The sequence below is a fragment of the Anastrepha obliqua genome, unplaced genomic scaffold (genome assembly GCF_027943255.1).
Source record: "Anastrepha obliqua isolate idAnaObli1 unplaced genomic scaffold, idAnaObli1_1.0 ptg000020l, whole genome shotgun sequence".
Lineage (NCBI taxonomy): Eukaryota > Metazoa > Arthropoda > Insecta > Diptera > Tephritidae > Anastrepha > Anastrepha obliqua.
This window is the reverse complement of record NW_026562182.1, coordinates 78656-105556: the sequence shown is the minus strand read 5'-3', so window position 1 is coordinate 105556 and position 26901 is coordinate 78656. Positions and strand designations below refer to the sequence as shown.

Below are 26901 nucleotides of genomic sequence, written 5' to 3'. Positions count from 1 at the left end.
ATAATGTCACAACGTACATCATCTTTTACTACAGTCCATCTGACTTTAGTTAATAAAATACTTTAATTTTAGACTTGTCATAGTTAGTTTAGTACATGGTGTTAACTAATAACCGCATTGTAAATACGCGGAAATGGCAAAGCAAAAAGAACGATGACATGATGGAAGGAAAGTATCGTAAATGAACCAATGAATATACTACTTTATATTTAAGCGAATTTTGAAGGGTGCCGTAGCCGAATGAGTTGGTGAGTGACTACCATTTGAAAGGGCGTAGGTTTGAATCTTCGTGCATGAAAAACCAAAAATTATAGAAAATAACAACGGTCGTCCATCGGCAAGCCATGGCAAACCTCCGAGTTCATTTCTGCCTTAAAAAAACTCCTCATAAAAAACTGTTTGCCGTTCGGAGTCGGCATAAAACTGTAGGTCCCTCCATATATCGCACTTGTTGCGTTAAAGCGTAACAACTCAAAATCTGAACACTTTCAGTAGAGACGAAAAACTGTTTCCGTAAATATTAATAATATATTACAAGGAAAAAAATATGTAATTGCACGAAAATATCATTAAAAACAATATAACGGTTGTTTCATTCTTATTTTTTTAGTAGCTGCGCTAAAATAAAAAATTTTTGAGTTGTTACTCTTTTCCTGAAATTTTTTTATACACTTAGTGGTATATTTTAAACAAATCGTTTGGTTGTAAACAGGCACAATCCAAAATGTCACACTTTATGTGACACAAATTTGTTCAAACACTTGGAGACAACTAAAAATGTAACTCTTTAGTTGAGACAAAAGAAGTCATTCTGAAAACAAAGAGAGAGTCATAACGGTTTTTTTAACGAAAGACTAGACAAACCACTGAACGATTTTTACAGTGGGTAGAGATAACCACTGTACATTGTTTTCTTGCAAAAAACTAAAATTTGGAAATTTTGAGTTGTTACGCTTTAACGTAACAAGTGCGATATGGAACAACATCAACATGCGCACCACAAATAGAAGGAGGAGCTCGGACAAACACTCAAAAAGGGTGTAATAATTCGTTCACATATAAGTAGATGATCTACTTTTTGCGCTTAACTCAAAATCCGTAATTAAAAAGCGCGATTTCCCATACAAAATTTCTCTCCCAAAATCTGAGATTATAAAATAATCCTAGTTAACAACGATACTGTGTTTTCTGTGTTATCGATAATTACACTGGATCACAAATTTCAGCTTTTTTTCTGCACCAGAGACGCCGTTATGAAATTCCTATGTAAAATCACCGTCTGATTCCGAAAATCAAGGTTATTTTTTATTCTATGGTAACGTTTTTGAGATATTTACGAATTACCGTTATTTCAAAAAAAAAAAAAAATTCGGCTCACTTAATCATATATATCTCGAAAACGAATTGAGCGATTCCAAAACCGTTGAAAGCTTTTAAAAGGTAATAAAATTTGCTATAAACTGTGTGTAAAACACTTTTTTCTAGGCCCTGCAGATTTAAAGATAACGAGCTATCATAACGGATTTTTTTAATTTTTTTTGTAAAAATATAAAAAAATTTGTACTTTGAGAGAAAGGATCTCGAAAACTTTTTACTTTTTCGTATATTTTTTGTTTTCACTCTAAGCTCCGTTTTATTACAAAAAAAATAAACTTTGATTAAACAAAATCGATGAACTAATACAAAAGTTACAAGCATTCAAGTAAATATATCCATTTAATACTTAACACGTTCCCTGTCCCAATACAAAAATGCAAAATTGACCGTCAAGTCCAACAAGGTTTTTTCTGTAGTCATAGGATAGCTTTAGTAATAATAATAACTAAAAAAAAAAACGGATGTAGGGTATTTCTACCTGAAACACATATGGTCCATTTTTGCTTCTGCATGTTCATGAAACACATGTGGTTCAGGGAATTTTTTCTATGCTGACACACATATGGCTCAGGAACGTATCAGTGCTTATCAGGCGCACGTTTCCTGAACCATATGTGGCTCAGCGGACAGGGAACGTGTTAAGTACCCTACTGGTAATATGTGTTAGTATTCGCAGATCAGTTAGTTTCAAGTAGATTTTGGAAGGGTTATTAGATACAAAAAATTGTTAGTGTCGTTATCTCAAGCACAGACACATTTCAAGCAAGATCATATGTTTAAGGCAGGTAGTGTTTTCTATGTATAACTAGGGAACCTTTTTGTATAGGTAGGTGATCTATGTAAGTATAAATAATAGTACATGTGCCTCGTTCCTTCATAATTTCTGCAAGGATCGCCGGATACTGTTCATTTTTTAATTGCAGTTTATAATCCGTCATTTGCTTAAAAATATAATATGAATAAAAGGGCGCGAGAATTTGAGTGTAAAAATGATCCAGATATGTTCTGTTTCATCTGCGGGGAGTTTATCGTTAAAAGGATGCGACGTGTGTTTTCAAATCCTTTGAAATTTGCATACCATAAGTGTTATGGAATTGAGCCCAGAAACAATGAAAAACCATGGACACCGAATACTGTGTGCACCACATGTCGAGTCGAATTGATATTTTCGGAAACCGGAACCAAAAGGTACATCATAAAAATTAGGAGTTTGCTCTCTTTTAATGCATATCTGACAAGTTTCTTAAACTATCTATTTAGACGACATATGAAATTTATTACACCAATGAAGTGGAGGGAACCAACTTGCCATTCAACGGACTGCTATATTTGTACTACAAAAGTATTTGGGGTTGGAAAGTCAAGAAAAGTAACCTATGCGAGCGTATCTACAGTGTCATTACCAGAACTAAATTCAACGGAAGCTAGATTGCCAGCATCAAATTTAACTTTAGTTCCGGCTCCAGTTTCATTGTCAACAGCAGTATCTGATTACGCGGCATCATGTTGTACTGAATTGCAAACGGAAAACGAAAGAAACCCTTTGTCACAAGCACAACTCAATGATTGGATAAGGGATTTGGAATTGTCAAAAGAAAAGGCCGAACTACACGCCTCTCGTATGCAACAATTTAAATTTGTTTCATCCGATGTTAAGGTAACATATTATAGGACTCGTCACGAACAATTCTCCCAGTACTATACGAAGAAGGACAGTATTTGTTATTGCAAAAACATTGCTGGTCTATTTAAACAGTTTGGTGAACCATATGATTCAAAAGAGTGGCGATTGTTCATAGACGCCAATAAATTAAGTTTAAAGGCCGTATTATTGCATATTGGCAACCAAAAGCCATCTATCCCGATCGCGCATGCAGTAAATACGAAGGAAACATATGAGACAATGCAAAAATTGCTTAAATTAATTAAATACGAAGAACATGATTGGAAAATATGTGCCGATCTAAAAGTCGTTGGAATGCTATGTGGTCTACAATCTGGATACACAAAATACTGTTGCTTTCTATGCAAATGGGATAGCCGGGCACGTCAAGACCACTACATCATAAAGGATTGGCCAGAACGAATCGAGTTTCAAGTTGGGGTGGATAACATAAAATACTCACCACTTATAAAGAAGGAAAAAATAATTCTACCTCCGCTCCACATCAAGCTCGGCCTTATCAAAAACTTTGTCAAGGCTTTGGACAAAGAAGGCGAAGCTTTTCATTATTTGAAAACAATCTTTCCACAGATTTCAGAAGCAAAAATAAAGGAAGGGATTTTTGTGGGGCCGCAAATAAGGAAAATAATGGCCAATACCCATTTCAAAGAATTATTGTCACCAGTGGAGGCAGCGGCGTGGGACTCTTTTGAAAAGGTCGTTACTTCTTTTTTAGGCAAACACAAAAGTCCTAACTTCGAGCTGATAGTAAACGATTTAATCAAAAACTATGCGGAAATGGGTAAATAAAAAACACATATAAGACCATTTTCTCAGTTAACTTTAAAACTAAACAAAAAGTTTGAAAGCAAATTTTTAAATTTACATGAGAACATATAGCCCTTAATCTGAATTTATTGCCCTGCTCCGAACAAACAAGAACCACCAAAATTTGTTCTGAATTGGAAGATTAATCCAGCCTAAGAAAATTATATGCTAATGTGTCACTTATGTATTTATCTAATTCCCTTTTTAATTTTCTTTCAGGAGTAAATATGTCTTTAAAAATTCATTTTCTGCACTCCCATTTAAATTTTTTCCCGCAAAATCTTGGCGACGAAAGTGATGAGCATGGCGAAAGGTTTCACCAGCAAATGCAAATGATTGAAAGTAGGTATCAAGGATTCTGGGATGTCGCTATGATGGGTGATTACTGTTGGTTTCTCATAAGAGAAACCGATCCTTCTATAAATAAGCGTCAAAACAAGACACATAACTTTTTCAATTATAAAATAAGATCATAGAGTTAAGACAGAATCATATGTACATATGGTATTATTTGTAGGGTACTTAAGTATTAAATGGATATATTTAAAAATATACGAAAAAGTAAAAAGTTTTCGAGATCCTTTCTCTCAAAGTACAAATTTTTTTATATTTTTACAAAAAAAATTAAAAAAATCCGTTATGATAGCTCGTTATCTTTAAATCTGCAGGGCCTAGCAAAAAGTGTTTTACACACAGTTTATAGCAAATTTTATTACCTTTTAAAAGCTTTCAACGGTTTTGGAATCGCTCAATTCGTTTTCGAGATATATATGATTAAGTGAGCCGAATTTTTTTTTTTTTTGAAATAACGGTAATTCGTAAATATCTCAAAAACGTTACCATAGAATAAAAAATAACCTTGATTTTCGGAATCAGACGGTGATTTTACATAGGAATTTCATAACGGCGTCTCTGGTGCATTTTGGCTGTAAACCAGTGTTATTATTACAAATGTAAGGAGAAACATCAAAATAAAAACTAAATGAAATCGATGCCGGCAAAGAAAACAGGTCTGTAAACATAATTCTAATAAAATTTGTGTTAAATATTATTAATTATGGATTCATTTTATAGAAAAAAGCGTGTCCTCATAAACGTTTTTTCCTCTTATTACTTATTATAAAATGTAATATAGATCTTCCCATGCGTATTGCTGCCATAATTTTTTGCAATCTCAGTAAACGTCGCATGCGATTTTCCTCCAACTGTTTATTATTAGCAGCCAATTGAGCAATTAAATTAGCTATTCCTTCTCCTTGTACTTTCTTCATATCGTTAGTAATAATTAAAGAAACAAAAAACACTGGAATATTCCACCAAAATAAATTCTATGAGGAAAAACCTTTCACAACAGTATTGAGAGCTGACTATTTTGCAGGTAATCTGCCATATGTGAACGGGTAGATTAATTTGGTTTGCTAGAAATCATTGAAAATGAGTTTGAAAGGGGATTTTTTCGTTTTTATGCTAAGTAGAAGACGATAATTGATGTCTGCAGCTCTTTGCTTATTATTTGCATGATGATGATGCATCAGCAAGCAATAGTAAGTAATTTTTAAATATTTCTCTAGCGATTGTTTAATTAATTCTATAAGGAAAGGCTTGCGAACAGAACTGGGCTTTATTCGAAAATACTGTTTAATGGATTTAGAAGAACCAGTAGATGCGTATGAAGGTAAACGTGAAGAAATTAGTTTCACAAGTAAGGAGAGCGGCTGTTGCCACAAGAAATCTGTTCGATATACGAACGAAGATGAAATGTAAAGCAGTGCTGCCGGACGACCAAACAAAAGTGAAGTGAAAGGTCGAAAAAAGTGAAGTATTTTCGAAATTTTCGAAGTGTTTAAAACTTTTTATGGACAATGAACCCCCTTAAATAAATTTATTTTAGTTATAGTTAGATATAATGAATTTTATTGATATTTGATTAAACTAAAGGCTTACAAATTCAGTTTATGAAAAATTGCATTTACATGTACAATATGTATTAAAATAGTTAATTTTAAGACCAATAAATTCACATGAATAAAGCCCTCAACTTCATATTACTACTGAAATAAAATGGACGTACAAATAATTTTTTAATTTTTATATTAGATTTTATCTAATGACAATTCAAGTAAAAAAAATAAACATTTAAATGGTGATTATTTTATACTGAAAAAGGATATAGCATTCTTAAGATTTTTTGTATTCCCTTAGAATATTATGGGATGGAACCCAATTATTGATTTCGTTTGCAGTCACCATTTCTCTTACTAAAAGTAAGGAGTCCACTGTACCCACATCCAAACAATTTCTTCTAAACGATTTAATATATTATATACTATTCATTCTTGAAAACACACGCTCAGGGGATGCACTACTATGTGGAAGGCTTAGGATAGCACCAACAAAATCTTTTAAATTAGGGTACATTAAATCTCCTAAGCTGTTTTCCATGCAAACAATTTTTTTTTCCAGAAACTCTCAAGACCTTCTTCGGACCGATTTTGTAGGATAAGTAACCTCCATTCACTTTCCAAAAGTTCTAGATGTTCATCATTTTCTACAAGATTTGGGAATAAAGTGGTTAACGGCATTAAACTAAAGCCTAAAGAAAGAGGGTTTAGAATTTTCACAGCATTCAGAATTGGGTTTTTAAAATCGATTCTACGTAAAATTTGCTTGCAGAGAATTATATAAAACTGTTTACAATTTTGCTGAATTTCAATAGTTTGTGAATTTGTTAAATTCTGACTTTGCAAAAGACTCTGAGTTTTTTGTCCAAGATAAATATCTTTTAAAGGTTTAAATACACTTAGCTGATCAAAATTATCCACTGTTAACATTTCAAAATTTAACAGGTTTAAGTCAACAAAATTACTTAAAATATTTTTGAAATAGAGGGTCAATATTTCCAGAGCTACATGAAAGCGTGGAGTCTCTGACTAAAATTCTAAGTTAATTTTATTGATTTCTTTCAAAATGTATGCTAAAAAAAACAAATAGCATTTATTTGCATCATTCATATTTGTCAGTATGTTATTTGTCATATCATGGTTTTGTTCAAAATTTGTTGAGTGAAAATAATGAACTAAGGCTTTCCATTGTTCCAATACTCTGGACACGGCATTTTCCATAGACAACCAACGGGTATTAGATACTTTCAAAATTTTATGGTTTTCTAAATTGAAATAATTTTGAAATTCAACGAACTCTTTTTGCCTTTTACTGCTATAATTAAAAAATAGGTATATATCCCTCACAAGATTCTCGATTTTACTTGGAATGGCCTTAGTAGCTTTCGATGAACACAAATGCATAGAGTGGCAGATGCATCCAATAACATACAAGTGAGGATTTATATCTTCAAGGAGCCTCTGCACTCCATTTATTTGACCCATCATCACTGAGGCATTGTCAGCTGCAAAGCCAATTAAGTTTGTTAAGGGAATTTTAAATCGTTCAAAAAAAGCTTTAATTGATTCAAAAATTGTTTTGGAATCACTCTTATCAAGTTCGATTAAACTTAAAAAATGATCTCGAATTTTCCCGTTTTCTTTATCAGAATAGCGAACCACTAGAGCCAAACACTTTGCTGAACTTGCATCTGTTGCTTCGTTTATTATAAGAGAGAATTTGTTATTTCTCAAACAATCGCTTATCTTTTCAACAAAATTTTTATGTAGTACATTTGTTACGGTTTCTTTTGCCTTTGTTCTACCACATTTCAGGCCTTTTATTACATTTGTATTGGCTGCAACACTTTTAATTAGTTCTATTAAAGGCGATATGAGTGTAAACGGTAAATCGTAAATGCACAAAAAACGTATAATTTTTAATTCAGCTATCTTGATTGCATTTTTGGTAGCATAAAACCTTTCTTTAACGTCGCTCAGCTTAATTTGATTTCGCAAAGCTGCTTGCCTTTTTTTATGACTTTCTCCTTCTCCGTGTCTTTTAATATTGGTTATGTTATTTGCAAGGATTTTTTTGCAAATCACGCAGTACGATTTACCTTCTTTAGTATCAAGCCATCTATGTAAATTTTTCCAATGTGGACGGAATTTTTGTTTACAATTTTTGGACACATCTTCGGAGGCTGATCCATCTGATTCGTCAGAAGAGCTGATACTAATATAATATTAGAAATATTAGTTTTTGCAATCAAATTATTAACCTTCCTATACCCGCGTTAATTTTTGTAACACATATACCCACGCACGGTCTCACAGACCGAAAGTTCAAACTACATAAAATATTAGTTTTTTCAAACAAAACTAAAAACAAATTATTATTTTTCAATCCCGTAGATGTAATAAAAAAATAAAACTACGCATTAAATTTGTATTCACTTATTTTATTGATTTTAAGTGATTAACAAAAAAGCCATCAAAATCGATAATTTTTTCTTAAGTACTACAAAAAAAAAAACAATAACATATTTTTTATTCACATAAATAAAAATAAGTTATAATAACTTAAAAACACTTCTTGGACAATACATAAATTAAAAATCATATTAGTTTTTAGTATTGAAATAAAAAATCATGGCATATCGCAATTCATGTAAAAATCTGCCTTAAAAAGAAAACTTACGCTTTTACCTCTTCAAAAAAAAAAAAAAAAAAAAATGCCTTTTCTAGCTTAAAAAATATTTATTTGCAATAAAAACGTCAAACTAAACTGGGACACACTGTAGTATTTTTGAAACGCGGCTACAACTTCTTCAAATAATTCCCTTATTGGAGCTAGTTTATCTACGGCAGTCCTTTCCGCTCGCGTGAATTTATTGTCAAATCTTAGACAATAAATAATAATAATAATAATAAATAAAATCGATTCCAGCTCATAGTTAATCGAAATAACTCCGAAGAGGAACCGTCTATTTTGAATAAATCTTTAGCATTGAAGCGACTATTTCTTCTAACTCCAGCAAAGATTAAAAGGCCTAAAAGGGCTTCGATTTCTATGTTGCCTGTATAGGTACAGTCGCTTTCTCTTGAAAAATTAGGTTTTATGAGATCGATATGTTCATTAGTATACTTTACAAAACGATTTATAACAACTTCAGTAAAAAATAATCTCCAAACCTCGCCTATTTCCTTCAAGTTTTTTGCTGCTTTTCTAGGCCCTGGCAGTTGAGTGACTATATTCCTAGTGAGACGTCTTAAACGATTTGACGGAGCATCATTATTCCACCTAGTGTGTCCATCTATACCAAGATAAAATTCTCTATCATCTATCTCATTCAACTCCTCGTCGATTTCTTCATCATCTGCTTGCTCGGTATCATAACTTTCTACATCTCCTGCAACAAAGTCTTCAACGTCGCTGTCATTTTCATCCTCATAATCAGAAGTCGAATTTTTTTTCTCCAAAAGTAGTCTGATTTGCTCTTCATTCATTATAATATTAAAAAGTACCTGCAAAATAGTAAAACGTAAAAAAATAAGAAAGAAACAAAAAACAAAATAACTGCTTTAACTTCACAAAATATTACACATATACCCGCGTCGGTCTCACAGACCAATATTTATAAAAATCAACAACACGCCTGTATAGTGCAAATGCCAAATCAACACTAATATAGAGCTTGCAAGAAAACCGGAAGCTAGCAGTAAATTCAACTTTGTAGAGTTTTTGGAAAAACAAAAATTTGCGTAAAATCATTTTCTCGGTCTCACAGACCAACGCGCGGGTATAGGAAAGTTAACGACAACTTACACTGATTTACTAGACACTGGAATTGTTGGCTCCTTTCTTATTGCACCATATTGCGTGCCATCTGCTTTGACTAAGAAACTAATTCGTACAATTTAAGATATTTGTATCACACGTACATTTAAACAATGTTTTTTCTTACCGATCCATGATTTTACACCCAAGAAAACGAGAGTTACGATATGCTTTGCTATTAAAATTAAAGCACACTTTTTGAAACGAAAATACAATAATTTGAATGAAAACTTTTGTAAAACTATGAGGCACTTGTTTTCCGAGAAATAAATACTCCAAACCAAATGAAGACGAAACGTAAAATCAGTTGAAGCCACATAGCGGTATTTTTCGAATGTGTTTGTATGTATGCATACAAATGCACAACTTCAAGTTAATTGACATTGCCAAGTTAAGCAAACAAAGCGAATAAAATGACAATCAGTCACAATAGTTAATAGGGTTTTCGAGCGTTCAGCAAATTCATGTTTACCCTATGAGTGGTAATTAAATTGAAATAGAAATATTTATGAATTGGGATATTGAAATAACAAAGTATTTAAAAAGTGAAGTGTTTTTTGTTGAAACAGGCAAAAAGGGAAGTGTTTTTTTGAACGAGGCAAAAAAAGAAGTATTTTTTCGAAAGAGGAAGTGGTGGAATATTTGGAAAAAAGCGAAGTAAAATCTTCCAAACGAAGTAAAAACGGCAGTACTGATGCAAAGTCAGTAAATGATGGTGCGAGATTGTGAAGAGGATACCCATCTACATGAATTCTCCAACATGCCGAAGTGCAAGAAAACAACGAAGTACCTTTTAGTAAAGCTCTTCCTTTCTGAGTTGCTCCCAAAGAACTGATTCAAGAATTGCGAAGCCCTCAAGGAAAAATACCTCAAAAACTGATGTCATCAAATAGAGTTCGGACCAGATTGCAAAAGAATCTAGTCATGATGACCAGCTTCATTTATTGAAGGCATAGCTGCTCGAGGTAAAAATTTCACATTAGATCTAATGCACATAAGAGAGAATGATTTGCAGCCCGTTTCTGTAAAAAATCGAGAAAAAGATTACGTCTCATTGGTTTGATCCAAATTGTTCGATTAGTCGAGAAAAAGTGATCCTGTAAGTATTGAAAGATAAAATGTGGAACAGTGAGCTAAATATATAGTAATCCAATCGACAAGGAATGTGTGAAATCTAATTAACATTCCTTTGTGGCAACATTAAGAAAAATAAGCATAAAAACGAAAACGTGTAAACAGAAATTTTAATATTGATAAATAAACGCATCAGACTCTTAGACAATAAATGAAAAAGACAAAAACAAACTCCAAGTAATCGAGAGAAAAAATTTGAGGCTAATCTTCGGTGCAGTCAAAGGCAACGACGTGAACTGGACCAACTTATAATAGCGGAAAACGTTATGCGGTTCATCTGAGCTCAAAGACTAAGATGGCTAGGCTATACCATGAGAATGGACCCCATGAGAGCTCAACGAAAAATAATTGACGCTAAAATATTTGCAACGAAAGTAAGAGGCAGACCAAGCTTCAGATGGATTGACGAACTAGAAGACGACATGGGGAAACTCCAGGTCACCAAATGGAAGGGCTCAATCAAGGATCGGGGGGCTTCATTTAAGTTGGCAAACAAAAACTTGAGAGAGATGCTTAAAAAAAGCAGTCCATTTTTCGGCGTTCGCTTTCGCCCATATTCCATCCGACTTACCTTTTAGGCTTTTGGTCGCCTTTCACAATTAGTAATTTGTTGCTGCAGGTGCATCGAGTTCTAAATACTTTTGTGTTTCTCGGCTTCTCTCAGTGATTATTAGTTCTTTCACACCTTCTGTAAGCTAGTTTAAAAATCTTTGGCCCTGGTATTTACAATACATTGGGATGGAAGTCCAGTCAGAGTAATGTACGCAATTAATAGAGTGTTCCGTTGCCTTTTTGTAATGAAAAAATTGTTTACATCTGAGGGGCAATAAGTGGGCTCACCAGTGAAGATTATGCTAAGATTTAATATATGTATTTATTTGTGAAAGAAATTGGTGTCCTTTTGGTGAAAATATAATAATTTTATCGTATCTGTATACAGAATTTAAAACCAATTGACCCAAATGGTCAAATATCACAATGGCTGTTTGATATAAAGTACAAAAAAGCTGTATTTCATCTATGTATACATATATGTATATATGTATCGGTGGCCGCCGTAGCCGAATAGGTTGGTGCGTGATTACCATTCGGAATTCAGAGAGGAACGTAAGTTCGCATCTTGGTGAAATACCAATATTAAGACAAAGTTTTTTCTGATAGCGGTCGCCCCTCGGCAGGCAATGGCAAACCTTCGAGTGTATTTCTGCCATGAAAAAACTCCAAATAAAAAATATCCGCCGTTCAGAGTCGGGTAGAAACTTTAGGCCCCTCCATTTGTGCAACAAGATCAAGACACACACCACAAATAGGAGGAGGAGCTCGACCAAACACCCAAAAATGGTGTACGCGCCAATTATATATACATACAGGGTGCGCCATCTCGAGCTTCGGTATGGAAATATTGAATAACTTTGCTATCCATTGTCAGAAGGACTTGAGAAAAAATAATTTGGAAACGTCAATTCAGTACAATTTTAACGATGAATAACTTTACACCTAAAGAACGCACGGAAATTGTGATCATGTATTTGGAAAATGGTCGATCAATTGTGCTTGCTCAACGTGCATACCGTCGAAAATACCGCGGTCGTGGCGACCGTAGATTTTGGCGCACTATGTGATTCCAGAAATGCGCAAAAAAAAATTTATTGAACTTCTGGTTTCAACAATACGGCGATCAAAACGATGAACTTTTTGAAGCTAAAGTTCCCTGGCCGGTTGATGTCGAAAGGTGGCGATGTTGAGTGGCCTCCAAGATCGCCGGATTTTTTTTTTTGTGGGGCTATTTAAAAAGTAGAGTATACGCCAACAAGCCCACTACATTGGAAGCGCTCAGGACTAACATTAGATCTGAAATAGAGGCAATATCACCCGAAATGCTAGCAAAAGTAATGGAAAATTCGAAAAAAAGGGCACAATATTGTGTGGCTCGTAAAGGTGGTCATTTGTTGGATGTTGTGTTCTAAGTGCAGTTGAAACAGATTGTAAAGGACAAAATCAAATAAAAAAACACCAACAAACATTCAATTTTGCTAGTTGCTAAAGTTATTCAATATTTCCATACCGAAGCACGAGATGGCGCACCCTGTATATATATATTTATGTATATTTATGTATTTATATATCACAATAAAACTGTTGCTGTTTTATTTGCGTCTGGGATTGTAGAGAAATACACAGAGAAAGTTGTTATGTATATGGGTGAATTGAGCCTTTTCGACAATTGTTGAAGTTTGCGCCGAATTGAGGCACCGAAAAACAAAACTAAGTTTGGTTGTTAAAGATTCTTTATTATTTAATTTTTTGTGGAAACAATGATTTATGTGCATGTGTAAGCACTTATGTATGTATGTAGGTACTTGATGTTGTCCAGAACACACCCAGCAAAACCTGCGTGACCGAAACTCTAACACGATTACACTTTTTTATATATTACAAGCACATATGCACTCGTATTTGTTTGAAAATCGACTTTTTTTTTGGTTCTCCGTCACATGAACAAGCTCCTCATAAAAATATCTGCTGTTCGGAGTATCGGCTTGAAACTGTAGGTCCCTCCATTTGTGGACCAACATCAAGACGCACACCGCAAATACCATTAAATTAACACAAAATAAAATAAATATATAAAAAAAAATTTTTTTTGGGATTCGGATTTTGGATCGGAACCCCACATTGTTAGCCGCTCGGTTATCGCGCTATGGTGTCGGCGGTGCGATAATTTTTTTTTTGTTTGTCGCTACGTTTATATGTAACTGGCACTTAAACGAATCCATATGTATGAAGGGGATAAAAAATCACACGTACACAAAACTTTTCGCACGATTTTCCCAACGCTCTTAACAAAGTGTTTGTAATGAGCAATGTTCGGTGACCGTTTAACGGTCATGCGTGACGGTAATGTGACCGGTTACATGACCATGCTAGATTTCTCATCAATATAGCTTAGATTTGATTAAAGAGATTAAATACATATATGCATATTTATATGTATGTACATATTACCTTTTTGATTGATTTATATAAAAATCAGGTCATATCCAGTATGAGCTATTTTATACCAATAAGAAATTTCTAACAATCAAATACAAAAAAACCTAAAACACTATTTTAAACTAATTATAATTAAAATAAATTCAAAAATTTTACCAAACTTTTCTGGTTTGAATTGTAAAAAAAATCGTGCAAGGAAAAAATATGACTCGTCAGGACTTGAACCTGAATTAGATACGCGCGACTAAAACCGCACGAATCATTTCGACGACTTTACCATCTTGCGCTACAAATTAACTGCCCTCGTAGCTTTGTGAATCGCAAGCTGATTCGCTTCGCTGTGAGCATGAAAACCGACGAATCCCTTACTAGTGTTTTGAATCCCTTACTATATACATATATAATTGGCCACCCCTTTTCGGGTGTTTGGCCGAGCTCCTCCTCCTATTTGTGGAGAGCATCTTGATGTTGTTCCACAAATGGAAGGACCTATAGTTTCAAGCCGACTCCAAACGGCAGATATTTTTGTGAGGAGGTTTTTCATGGCAGAAATACACTCGGAGGTTTGCCATTGCCTGCCAAGGGGCGACCGCTATTAGAAAAATGTTTTCCTTTATTTTGGTGTTTTCACCGAGATTCGAACCGTCGTTCTCTCTGTGAATTCCGAATGGTAGTCACGCACCAACCCATTCGGCTACGGCGGCCGGCTTACTACTGTGGTGAAAAATCATATGAAATCCTAGTAGGGGTAAACACAGAAAAAAATCTGAAATCCTCTACTAGCGTGGTTAGTAAATATAAAAATCCTCCACTAGTGTGGTAAAAATTGAAATCCTCCACTAGTGTGGTGAGTTGAATTTGAAAATGCCTTACTATGAATCTACCAATTAGTACTCGAAAAAAGTTATTTAACATTTGCTCTTTCTCCATTAACAGCCTTAAATAACGTTACAGTTAACGACAAGTTTCCCATACCGAATATAGGAAATATACTAGATAAATTAGGTCGGGCACAGTATTTTACAACGATCGATTTGGCAAAAGGGTTTCACCAGTTAAACAAGAAGACCGGTTGAAAACTTTCTATTCCACCCCGTATAGACATTCGAGTTCGTTCGCATGCCATTCGGCCTCAAAAATGCGCCTGCAACGTTCCAAAGGCTCATATAGCATTTTGCGAGACCTAGTTAATAAAATTTGTGTTGTCTATTTAAACGACATTCTAATTTTCTCTACAAGCTTCCAAGAGCACCAAAATGATATATAGTAATATATATCGTGTGCTCAAAAAACTTCGCAAATCAAATTTGAAAATTCAAATCAATAAATGCAATTGTTTGCTAAAGAGAGTTCGTACCTGGGTCTTAACCCCCGAAGGAGTTAAGCTTTATACTACTAAAGTGGATCAAATTTTGAAGTTAAGGTTACTAAAATCAGTGAAACAGAAAAAATCGTTTCTTAGCATTGCTGGTTACTGTCGGAAATTATGAAAGATTTTTTTAAAAGTTTGCAAGAACAATTAATCAAATGAATAATTGGTTAAAATTATTTGTATAATAATTTTTTTAGAATAAATTATTTTATTTTATAATTAAATAGTCAGCCATGCGGGCATGGGTCATGGCCAGACATTGCGGCCTATTAATTGCGGTCAATGCCGAAAACGTTGATTCGAAAGTTGCTGTACTGCACCCAAATGTCTCAACAGCTGCCATCAGCTCGAACGTATCACTGAAAGCTTCACGAAATTTAAAAAGTACCTCCAACTTTGTTCCATCGTCAGCCTGTTCCTTTCGATTCATGACAGTAAAATGGAAGGGACAAATTTTGTGTTGATGGTAAAAGTTTCGAATTACCTATTTCTTTAAAACTATTCAAATCATCCGTTCTGAATTCGCTAATGTTGGAAATCGCAGTAACTAGCTCTTGATTCTCTGAGAAGCGTCGCTTGATTTCGTTTATTATAAGATCAAGGCATTCATTGTAAATTCCTTTCACCTTCTTATTTGACTCTTGTAGGTTCCCATCAGTTCAGCGATTCGCAGAGTATGAAGTTAATCTGGTCTCAGTTATGTAGCTTGGATGCTCAGTTGTTTTAATTTTTTCGTTTGGACATTGTTTCGATCATGGGTTCAGTCATGGGTATGAGCTTATTACGAATCTTCCAAAATTAATTCAAATTCCTTCCGGCTTGCTCTCATAACTTGAAGTTGTTGAAGAACTGACTCTATGACGTCTTTCAAGCTCGCTGTTCGTCACTGCATTGCAGGGTCCGCTGGATGTAAAATCCCCAGAAACTTTTTATCAAAAATTAAGCAAAATCGCTATTACCATTTTGATTCCAATACTTTTTGCTCTTTCTTCTCCATTGAACAATTTAGACTGGGTAACTACTTCATCAAGCACTCGATTTATTCCAGGGTAATTAGATGACACAACATGTGTAATTGCAAAGTGACCGGACCATAGTTGCGGTAGCAATCGCACTATGTTTTTTTCCTTCACCTTCCTGGTGAAAAAATGCATGTAACATCACACATATATCGAAAAAGTTCCACAGTGAATCATTGTCAGACACCGCTTTTACAACAACGAGATGGAGACGATGGTTGAAGCAGTGTATGTAAGGAATTTTACGATTTAGGTGTTGTTCCAGGAGACCAGAAACACCTCCTCTTTTACCACTCATCACATTAGCTCCATCATAGCATTGGCACAAAAGACACGACAAATCGATACTATTCTCACGCAATGTTTCAATTGTTTTTTCGGTGAATGTTTTAGCGTCCAATCCCTTAGTTGTAATAATATCGAGTAATGATTCTCAAGCTTTTCCTCACTTCACGTATCTTAGAGCGATAGCTATATTCTCTCGCTTGTTTTTGTCTTTGATTCCGTCTACCATTAGCGTAAACCATGGAACATCAGCATTTTTCACATCAGAAACTACTGATTCTCTAACTGATTTAGCCATGATTTACTTTTTACTTCATTTTGTATTTCTGGAGACGTGTATTTAGCAGTTCTGGGAATAGTTTCATTGCACTTAGCTAAAAAACTATTCTTTTTTGACGTGAACTCGAAAAGTCGTATGAATACACCACGCTCAGCTTTTTCATCAACGTCATAAGATCCGCGAAAGGGAAATTTATTGGTCGCCAGGAATTGAACGACTTCAATAATAGATTTTATGTAATATCTATGTTTACCAAGTGTTTCGTCATTGACAAGAGTTGAAATTTCTGTGTTTATATTATGCCGATTCTTTTTTTCCTGCCACAAAATCATAGCTTCAACACGCGATCCTGTCCTTTCATGTCGTGAAAAACCTATTTTAACATCTTTCGCATTTTTCCAGTTTCTAAAGCCACTCAAAGTAAATGTCACATCTTTCAAATCTGATGGTTTAAACTGCATACATGCATAACAAAAAGCAGCGTCTTTTGTTACCGAATACATCAACCATTTATATTCGTGGAACCATGCTGATAGAAAAGAACGGTTATTACTTTAAGGGTACTGCGTCAAAACTATTTGCTTGATAGGTTCTCATTTTTTAGGTAAATCTTTTATCTCATTTATTTATATTGTTAATGTTGATTGAGATTCAGATTGCGAGCAGCTTGAGCATCTATAGTATTTTTGGATGAAGAGGTAGAAGGCACGTCGGAAGTCTCCTCTAAACGGGGACGTTTTACGCCTAATCCAATCCAATCTACAGCCAGTTTTAAGTCAGGCAAACTTTATCTCGATGGCGTTCCATTGGCACTAGATAAATATTTCCTGAGTTGAATTTCCTAAATAGGGTCTTGAAATATTTGACCAAAGTAGGATGTTCTTAGTAAACACCAGGCAGGTTTTTGCGTGACAAGGCTTAACTTAAGTAAACTGGTGTGAATCTAGACAAAATTTTTACTGACAAAATTGCTACAGTAGATACTGCGTTGGTATTCTCTATAATAATTACGATAACCCTCATGAGATGTCCGTCAGGTTAGAGCTACCACTTTTAAAAATCAAAATCAAATATAGCTATTCAATTTCCGTTTTTTACCGTTTTTTTTACTGCGGAATTGAAAAAATTACAGCTCCTGGTTGTGCTAACTTTATGGCTATACAGCATTGCCCCCTAGTAACTTTTGAGTGGGTGGTTAAAAATGAAAAAAGTATGCCAATAATTCTCTTTTTTTCGTTTTTCAAAGTGGGTTCAAAAAATGTATCGCTCTTTTTTTTAAATAACCCCTGAGTAAATCCACCGTGAAAAACGATATAAAAAGGGAGTTATTGGCATATTTTTTTAGCATTTTTTTAGAGCTGTATTTTTCGATTCCACGGTGAAAAAAAATCGGTAAAAGACGGAAATTAAATAGCTATATTTTATTATGATTTTTAAAAGTGGTACTGCTAACTTGACGCCCATCCTAATGGGTGCATAACAGTTCCACGTACGACAAACCCCATGTCGATTGAATGTTACTGGCACTGGGTAGACATTTCCTGAGTTGAATTGCCTAGCTGCGGCCTAGCAAGATTTATTATCTATTTAATTTTCTCGCAATTCGCAGATGCAATTTCAGAAACGGTTTAGAATATATGGCAACTGTTTACACAAATATCAAGATCAAGAAAAACACTATACTGGATTTTGTCTGTAATAACTGACTGAGAGGAGGATGGTTCCATGTGTAGAAGTCCACGCAAGTGGGGAAAGTTACTGATCGCCATTCACTTGGGAGTGGCCAGGACGATTCTTCTACATATGGTTCAAGCAGCTCACAACGTCCGGGATTAGCCCACGTATCCTCTGGTTAGCTTCCGAACACCCGTTCGGGAGTGAGCTAAAGTGAGAAGGCGAAGCATCCCAGCATAGCTGGTTGTGCGCTGGGTTTGGGACCCGCCACTTAAGAACCCCCCCAATGAAAACAGCAACAAAGCCTCGGATGAGAACTTCCAACACTGATGACGACCCCTGCAAACGAAATAAGGAATACGATTTGAGGGCATGCACCTGGAATGTCCGGTTCCTTAATGGGGAAGGTGCGTCTGCCCGGCTGATTGATGTCCTCGTGAGAGTAAAGGCTGACATCACTGCCATCCAAGAGATGCGATGGACGGGGCAAGGTAAGAAAAACATAGGACCTTGCGACGTCTACTACAGCTGTCATGTAAAGGAACGCAAATTCGGTGTCGGATTTGTTGTGGGAGAGAGACTTCGTCGCCAAGTACTGTCGTTCACTCCGGTGGACGAGCGTCTCGCAACAATCCGCATCAAAGCGCGATTTTTTAACATCTCGCTAATTTGCGCCCACGCCCCGACGGAAGAGAAGGACGATGCGACCAAGGATTCTTTCTATGAGCGCTTGGAACGTTCCTATGAGCGCTGCCCCCGCCACGACATAAAAATCGTGCTTGGCGACTTCAACGCCAGGGTGGGCAAGGAGGGAATTTTTGGTCCCACAGTCGGAAAATTCAGGCTGCACAACGAAACATCCGGTAACGGACAGAGGCTGATCGACTTCGCCGGGGCCCGAAACATGGTAGTCTGTAGCACCAGATTCCAGCATAAGAAGATTCACCAAACTACCTGGCTGTCTCCAGATCGAAAAACGCGAAACCAGATCGATCATGTTGTGATAGATGGAAGACACGCTTCTAGTCTATTAGATGTACGTACGATCCGAGGACCCAACATCGACTCGGATCATTACCTTGTTGCAGCCAAACTGCGCACCCGCCTCTGTGCAGCAAAAAACGTACATCTACCTGCGCAAAGAATGTTCGACATCGAAAAGCTGCAATCACAACAGACAGCCAGAAGATTCGCCACTCGACTCTCACTCCTGCTCTCGGAGAGCACTGCCCAACAACCCGGCATGCGCGAGCAATGGAGCAACATTTCTCGTTCCCTACGTACCGCCGCCGAAGAAGAAATCGGATTCCGGCGAGCCCGAAAAAACAATTGGTACGACGAGGAATGTCATGCTGCCGCAGAAAGAAAAGATGCCGCCTATAGAGCCACGCTGCGATCGGGCGCAACGCGAGCCATGTGGGATCGCTACAGAGAGCTAAAAAAGGAAGAGAGACGTATTATCCGAAAGAAGAAACGAGAGGCCGAAATACGTGAGTGCGAGGAGCTTGAGATGCTGGCCAATAGGAACAACGCCCGAAAATTTTACCAGAAAGTTCGGCGGCTTACAGAAGGTTTTAAGACCGGGGCGTTGTCCTGTAAGAACAAAGACGGCGATCTGGTGACTGACGTACAGAGCAATCTTAAATTATGGAGGGAACACTTCTCGAACCTGTTAAACGGTGACAGCTGCGCATGTCATAGAGAATGTGAAGATCCCGATACCCCAATCGTTGACGACGGAATTGTCGTTCCGTTACCCGACCATGACGAGGTGAGAATAGCAATATCACGGCTAAAGAACAACAAAGCCGCGGGCGCCGACGGACTGCCGGCTGAGCTATTCAAACATGGCGGCGAGTAGCTGGTAAGGTGCATGCATCAGCTCCTATGCAGAATATGGTCGGATGAAAGCATGCCTGCCGATTGGAATTTAAGTGTGCTCTGCCCAATCCATAAGAAGGGCGATCCTGCAATTTGTACCAATTACCGCGGGATTAGTCTTCTAAATATCGCCTATAAGGTTCTAGCGAGCGTATTGTGTGAAAGGCTGAAGCCCACCGTCAACCAACTGATTGGACCTTATCAGTGTGGCTTCAGACCTGGAAAGTCTACCATCGACCAAATATTCACGATACGCCAAATCTTGGAAAAGACCCATGAAAGGAGAATCGACACACACCATCTTTTCGTCGACTTCAAAGCTGCATTCGACAGTACGGAGAGGAGTTATTTGTATTCCGCGATGTCTGAATTTGGTATCCCCGCAAAACTAATACGGCTATGCAAGATGACGTTGCTCAACACCAGCAGCGCCGTTAGAATTGGGAAGGACCTCTCCGAGCCGTTTGATACCAAACGAGGTTTCAGACAGGGTGACTCGCTGTCGTGTGACTTCTTTAACCTGATGTTGGAGAGGATCGTACGAGCCGCAGAACTTAATCGCTCAGGCACAATTTTTTATAAGAGCGTACAATTGCTGGCGTATGCCGATGATATTGACATTATCGGCCTTAATAACCGCGCTGTTAGTTCTGCCTTCTCCAAACTGGATAAAGAGGCAAAGCGAATGGGTTTGGTGGTGAACGAGGACAAAACGAAGTAACTCCTGTCTTCAAACAAACAGTCGGCGCACTCGCGTATCGGCACCCACGTCACTGTTGACAGTTATAATTTTGAGGTTGTAAAAGACTTCGTGTATTTAGAAACCAGCATTAACACCGATAACAATGTCAGCCTTGAAATCCAACGTAGAATCTCTCTTGCCAACAAGTGCTACTTTGGACTAAGTAGGCAATTGAGCAGTAAAGTCCTCTCTCGACGAACAAAATTAACACTCTACAAGACTCTCATCATGCCCGTCCTAACGTATGGCGCAGAAGCTTGGACGATGACAACATCCGATGAAGCGACGCTTGGAGTGTTCGAGAGAAAGATTCTGCGTAAGATTTTTAGACCTTTGCACGTTGGCAACGGCGAATATCGCAGACGATTGAACGATGAGCTGTATGAGCTTTACGACGACATAGGCATAGCGCAGCGAATAAAGATCCAGCGGCTTCGTTGGCTGGGTCATGTCGTCCGAATGGATACAAACGCTCCGGCTTTGAAAGTATTCGATGCGGTACCAGCTGGTGGTAGCAGAGGAAGAGGAAGGCCTCCTCTGCGTTGGAAAGATCAGGTGGAGAAGGACTTGGCTTCACTTGGTGTGTCCAATTGGCGCCGGTTAGCACGAGAAAGAAAGGACTGGCGCGCTTTGTTAATCTCGGCCAAAATCGCGTAAGCGGTTATCGCGCCAATTAAAAAGAAGAAGAACTGACTGAGAACAAATTAGACATTATGATTAGGACCTTAATTGATATTTATAATGAAATGCACAGAAATTACAGAAATGCTCAATGCTGAGGGTAAATAAATCGATTATTGAATATGTTGGCAAGATGCGTAATACATTTTTGTCACTTTTTTGTACTGGGTTTTCCTATTCAGTGCCTGCTTGAAGTTCCCTAACAATACCTCTCTAAAGTAGGCATTAATCATAGAACTAGGGACTGGCCGGTGTGTATTCTAGAATCGAGCGAAGAAATGGAAAATCCAGCTGGCACCCAGCCAAAATCCAGTTCCGATCTCTCACGGTGTTATTATCACTTATAAGCACACTATTAATTCATTAATTCCAATTATTAGAAATTTGATTATCAAAGTGATTACTTAATTAAACTATTTTTTTATATATTGATTTGAAATAAAAATTTTGCAAAACTTGTTGTCGGATGAATTAATTGACGAAAATAAGACACAGGTTTAGTCTATCTTCAGTCATGGCTGATCATCCGTAACGTTGAGAAGGCACGTTCATTGGTGGGCAGGCGGAATTGCCATTATCCGAAGAATTTGATGAATGTTTGGCGCATGCGCAGTTTGGGAACATTTGTCAAAATTATAATACCAAAGTTGAACAACACAAAGTAATATCAACAAACACAGGTGTGCCGATTCTCCAATGCTATCCAATCACATCACTAGCACTGAAAACTTCAACTATGTAATAGCAAAATTTTGAGTGATTATTATGCCAAAATTTTTTCAAACATCGATTTTTCCTTGTACTTACTCTCTGTATGGGCTCTGTACGGGCAAAGAATTCGTTTGTGCAGGGCAAGGCCCGTCCACGCCCGTACGCAGCTACGGGCCTGCGCTCTTGTAGCCGTTTTGCAACAGAATTGTCATCCAGTATGCTATGCAAGTACATCTCTTAATGAGCACGAAAGGAATTATTCGGCAACTGAATGAGAACTACTTATAATTTGGACTACAAGCTATTTTATGCCATATTTGTACGGTACAAAATTTGAAATTTTATCCGACCACCAGCCTTTGAAATCGTTGTTAGCTGAATCGCAGGGAAAAGTGAGTCCCAGGCTGCATCGTTGGCTCATCAAGCTAAGCGAATTTAATATAAATGACAACTATAGTTAGGGCAAAGAAAATCTAGTGGCGGACAAGTTCCCTTTATAATAATAAAACTGACGACTTGGATACCATTCACTTACAAATGGAAGGTTTACATGACCACATTCCCATTCTAGGAACTGTGGTGAATAAATTCAAAACAAAATCAGCAAAAAGATTTGGAAACGAAACACAAAAACAAAAAGATTTATATAAGTATTTCTGATAATTTAGAATCAATTTTAAAACAATATATAGTTAGCGGAAAAACAGACATATAGGTATACCGAACTAGATGACAACCAGTACAGCATTTTACAGAACAAAACAATAGGTTTATCGACAGGATTTAAAAATATAAGATTTGCCCGCTGCTGATACCATGCAAAGGATATTGATACAGAAGAAGAAGCGTATAAACAAATTCATAATTATCATATATATGAAACTTGGCATACAGGCATTAATGAAAATTATCTAGGTTTAAAGGACAATTTGAAGCTTTTAATATTTACATACATATATAAATAACTGTTCTACATGCACTAAATCAAAGTTTGATCGTAACCCAGTTAAAGCTAAATTCCATTTAACTGAAACTCCTTCAGATGTAAAGCAAATAATACATATGGATGTCTACACGAATTTGAAATCAAACTTCTTGACGTTCATGGATCGGTTTTTCAATCAAAACGTCATTGAAAAAATACGGCTTTACAAATCTCAAAAAGGACATTTTCAGAAACTCATTTGTGACAATGAATTAAAAAGTGTAAATATAAAGGAATACTTAAAAACTGAAAATATTATCCTTCATCTTACAAATGCTAATAGCCCCACTTGCAATACTGACATTAAGCGTTTGCACAATACAATTTCCGAAAAAATAAGAGGAGTCATTAAGTATAAAAGATAAAATAAGTAAAGCTATAGAGTACTAGTTATAATAATACTTACCACTCTGTAACAAAAGGAAAGCCAATAAACATTGAATTTGGAAATTGTGACAAAGGGAAAATATCTGAATGCATACTAGCAACGAAAAAGAGTATATCAATAAAATAAATAAATGTAGGGAAAATTAATGTTGAACAAAGAACTGATGGTTACCATATATTAAGAATTACAAGCTCTGCGACATAAAGAGCAACCTAAGTTCAAAAGTTCCAAACTCGAAAACATTCATAGCTCAAATATCAAAAGAAAATTTAAATATAATAAAACTGTTGAAATTTAGGTTAAGATGTAACATTTTTAGCTTAAATTTAATTACTTAATTATTAACTATTGTTAATTACATAAGGAAATAAAACTAGAAAACCGAATTAGTAAAAATAGAATTTAAGATATATCTTCAATTCTAGCGATGGGGAAGTTATGCCCATCTTGTACCCATTTACCCTATTTTAAAAACACTTATGTATATATAATTACTTCCATTCCACTTGTTCCAATTTCATATGCTTCTTTAGTACGATAATATTTAACTTTCAAGTAACTTTTAAGAAAACCCTCAACTTCTAACATATATTCTTCATTAGCATACTTTTACTCTAGTTTTGGACTTGTAAGCAACTGGTCGTATATCTCTTGTGTTAAAAAATATATTACAATATATATATTAACACGTTGAGTGCCATGTGAGTCCAGGTTGGTCTCACAGTGCGAAGAGACTTTCAGGCCTCGTGGTGACACTTGGTCTCACGGTATAATGTGTGAGATTTCGGTTTGTGCTGATGCAGCTGCTTCATAGAGGCTATTAGTAGTAGTGTATTCACGCCATACTAGAGCCATTGCATTGTTTATGCTGCTTGGCCTATGGATATGAGACCAATGTGGCATCATATGGCCTACATTTTGTTCAACAATATTCTATTGTATTATGTAAAAAAAAAATCGTGGCCTGACGAACCCCATTTTTTTTGTTGTATGGTGGCACTCAATGTGTTAAGTTATATAAAGTGTATGAAAATATTGTGTTTTCATTACTTGCGTCAAGCCATACCGCACCAAGAATATTCATCGATATCAGCACCCAAGAAACCATTGCCGTCTGCACAAAATGTAGGAAAACATCTGTATTTTGCCTTGAACCACATTTCCGAACCAGAATATTATTCGGACGGCGTTATATTTTACGGCGAGACATAATGCTGCATTACAACGATGGACCGACTAGAGTATTCCGCAAGCGCTTGAGAGCTTTATAAAATAGAAATGTAATTCCCGCGGTTAAATTTGGAAAAATTAGGTTTGGGGATGCATTTCAAGTAAAGGAGTCGGAGGAGCTTTAGTGTTTATTGATGACACAATGGACGCCAAACAATATCTAAATACATCTAAAAAAGAACTTAGGCGGCAGTGCTAAAAAATTTGGGTTTGTCACTAAAAATAAACCAAATTTTATTGTATATTTTACTAAGGTAACGATCCAAAGCATAATGAGCATAATATGCAGATTTGGCTTCTATATAATTGCGGTAAAGCTATAAATATACCAGCCCAGAGTCCCGACATAAACCTGATTGAAAATTTGTGGCCTCTTTGAAGAAAAGAGTCCATAAAAGACATCCAAAGAATGCAGCAGCATTAAAAACTGCAATAATGGGGGAGTGCCAGGATATACCGAACGTATACGACATAAACAAATTGGTCTATTTCATGAAAAAGCGCCTGCAAAATTTTACTGAAGCTAACGGTTATCATACCAAATATTAAATTAATAAAAAAATTACGTATTCACATTATTCAAAAAAGCCGGTATTAAAGTTTGTGAAAACAGTTTACTGACAGTGTCTAAATAGTGTGTTATTTGTATTTGAATTTTTTCTTAGTAATTCCATTTAAATGCTGTGAATAAATATGAATCCGTACAAAAAAGAAGTCAAAGATAAATAAATAGTGCTATTCTTTGTTATTGAAATCGAAAAATTGATTTTCAATGTCGAAACTTACTCTTAGTCGGAGCAGGGGTTTTCTCTAAATAATTTATTTATCTCCTTTAAACTGCTAAATACTGCTTGTGTTTTTCAGGCAGAAGTCTTTGTGATCCTAGGTAGGTAGGTAGGTGAAATGGTTGGAGTGGCGGTCAGGCACTCCTCAAGTATCACTAAAGCGCCGTTTCGATACCATTGCAGGACCTTCAACAGGCAGACATCTACAGCCAGCCAGACCTGCTGATATAATGGAGGAAAAATTCAAACGAATTTCCGAAATTTAGTCAACGAAGTATATGCTGATGATATTCTTTCAGCCAAACACTACCTGGACTCAGCAATAATGCCTTGCATCAAACGCTTCAATCTTCGCGTTGAGGTACCCTTACTGAGAGCTGCATGGCTGGTAGTGCCTAAATATCAAGTCGTTAACGGTTCCATCGGATAGCTAGACACGGTCGGTTGTAGCAAGTGCCTTACCGTGGTATACCCGCTCTGCCGTGACGGCCCATGGGGTAGAGGGCCCTACAACAATTGCGCCGGCTGCGGTTTATAGCGAGGTGACGACGAATTGCCTTCAAGTAACCCTCGTAGACGCAAAATCCCAAGTCGGCCATGGTCGTCAAATACCTCATGGCAAGTTAAGGACAAGCCCGCCTCTTCGACTTGGGAGATATACGAGGTGTGTTCAAAAAGTATCGCGAATTTTGTATTTTTTCAAAAATTATTTATTTATTCGTTATTATCTATTTTGTCCCCTTCAAAGTAATCCCCATGAGGTATTATGCACTTGTGCCAACGTTTTTTCCAATCTTCGAAGCACTTCAAAAAATCATTTCTTTTATCTTGTCCAGCTCCTCCTTCGATGACGTCTTTATCTCGTCAATCGTAGCGTAGTGTCGTCCTTTCATGGACCCCTTCAGTTTCGGGAACAAGAAAAAGTCACAGGAGGCCAGATTCTGGGAATACGGTGGCTGTGGCATCATTAGTGTGTTGTTTTTGGCCAAAAAGTCGCGCACAAGCAACGATGTGTGAGCAGGGGCATTATCGTGATGCAGGAGCCAATTTTTGTTCTTCCACAAATCCGGGCGTTTCTGGCGGATTTCTTCGCGCAAATTGCGCATAACTTGTAGATAATATTCCATTTTGACCGTTTTAGTCTGTGGCAA

General features: G+C 36.5%; 1 protein-coding gene across 1 annotated transcript in view; it reads right to left on the bottom strand.

Moving 5' to 3' along the window:
• The window catches only part of LOC129251445 (uncharacterized), a 68783-nt gene that overhangs the window by 5571 nt on the left and 36311 nt on the right, over nucleotides 1–26901 (bottom strand). The window contains exons 2-3 of the mRNA XM_054890794.1: nucleotides 8829–9276; nucleotides 6871–7628 (exon numbers count right to left, since the gene is read on the bottom strand). Of these exons, the coding sequence (XP_054746769.1) occupies nucleotides 6871–7628; nucleotides 8829–9276 (1206 nt within the window). The remainder of the gene's footprint in view (nucleotides 1–6870; nucleotides 7629–8828; nucleotides 9277–26901) is intronic.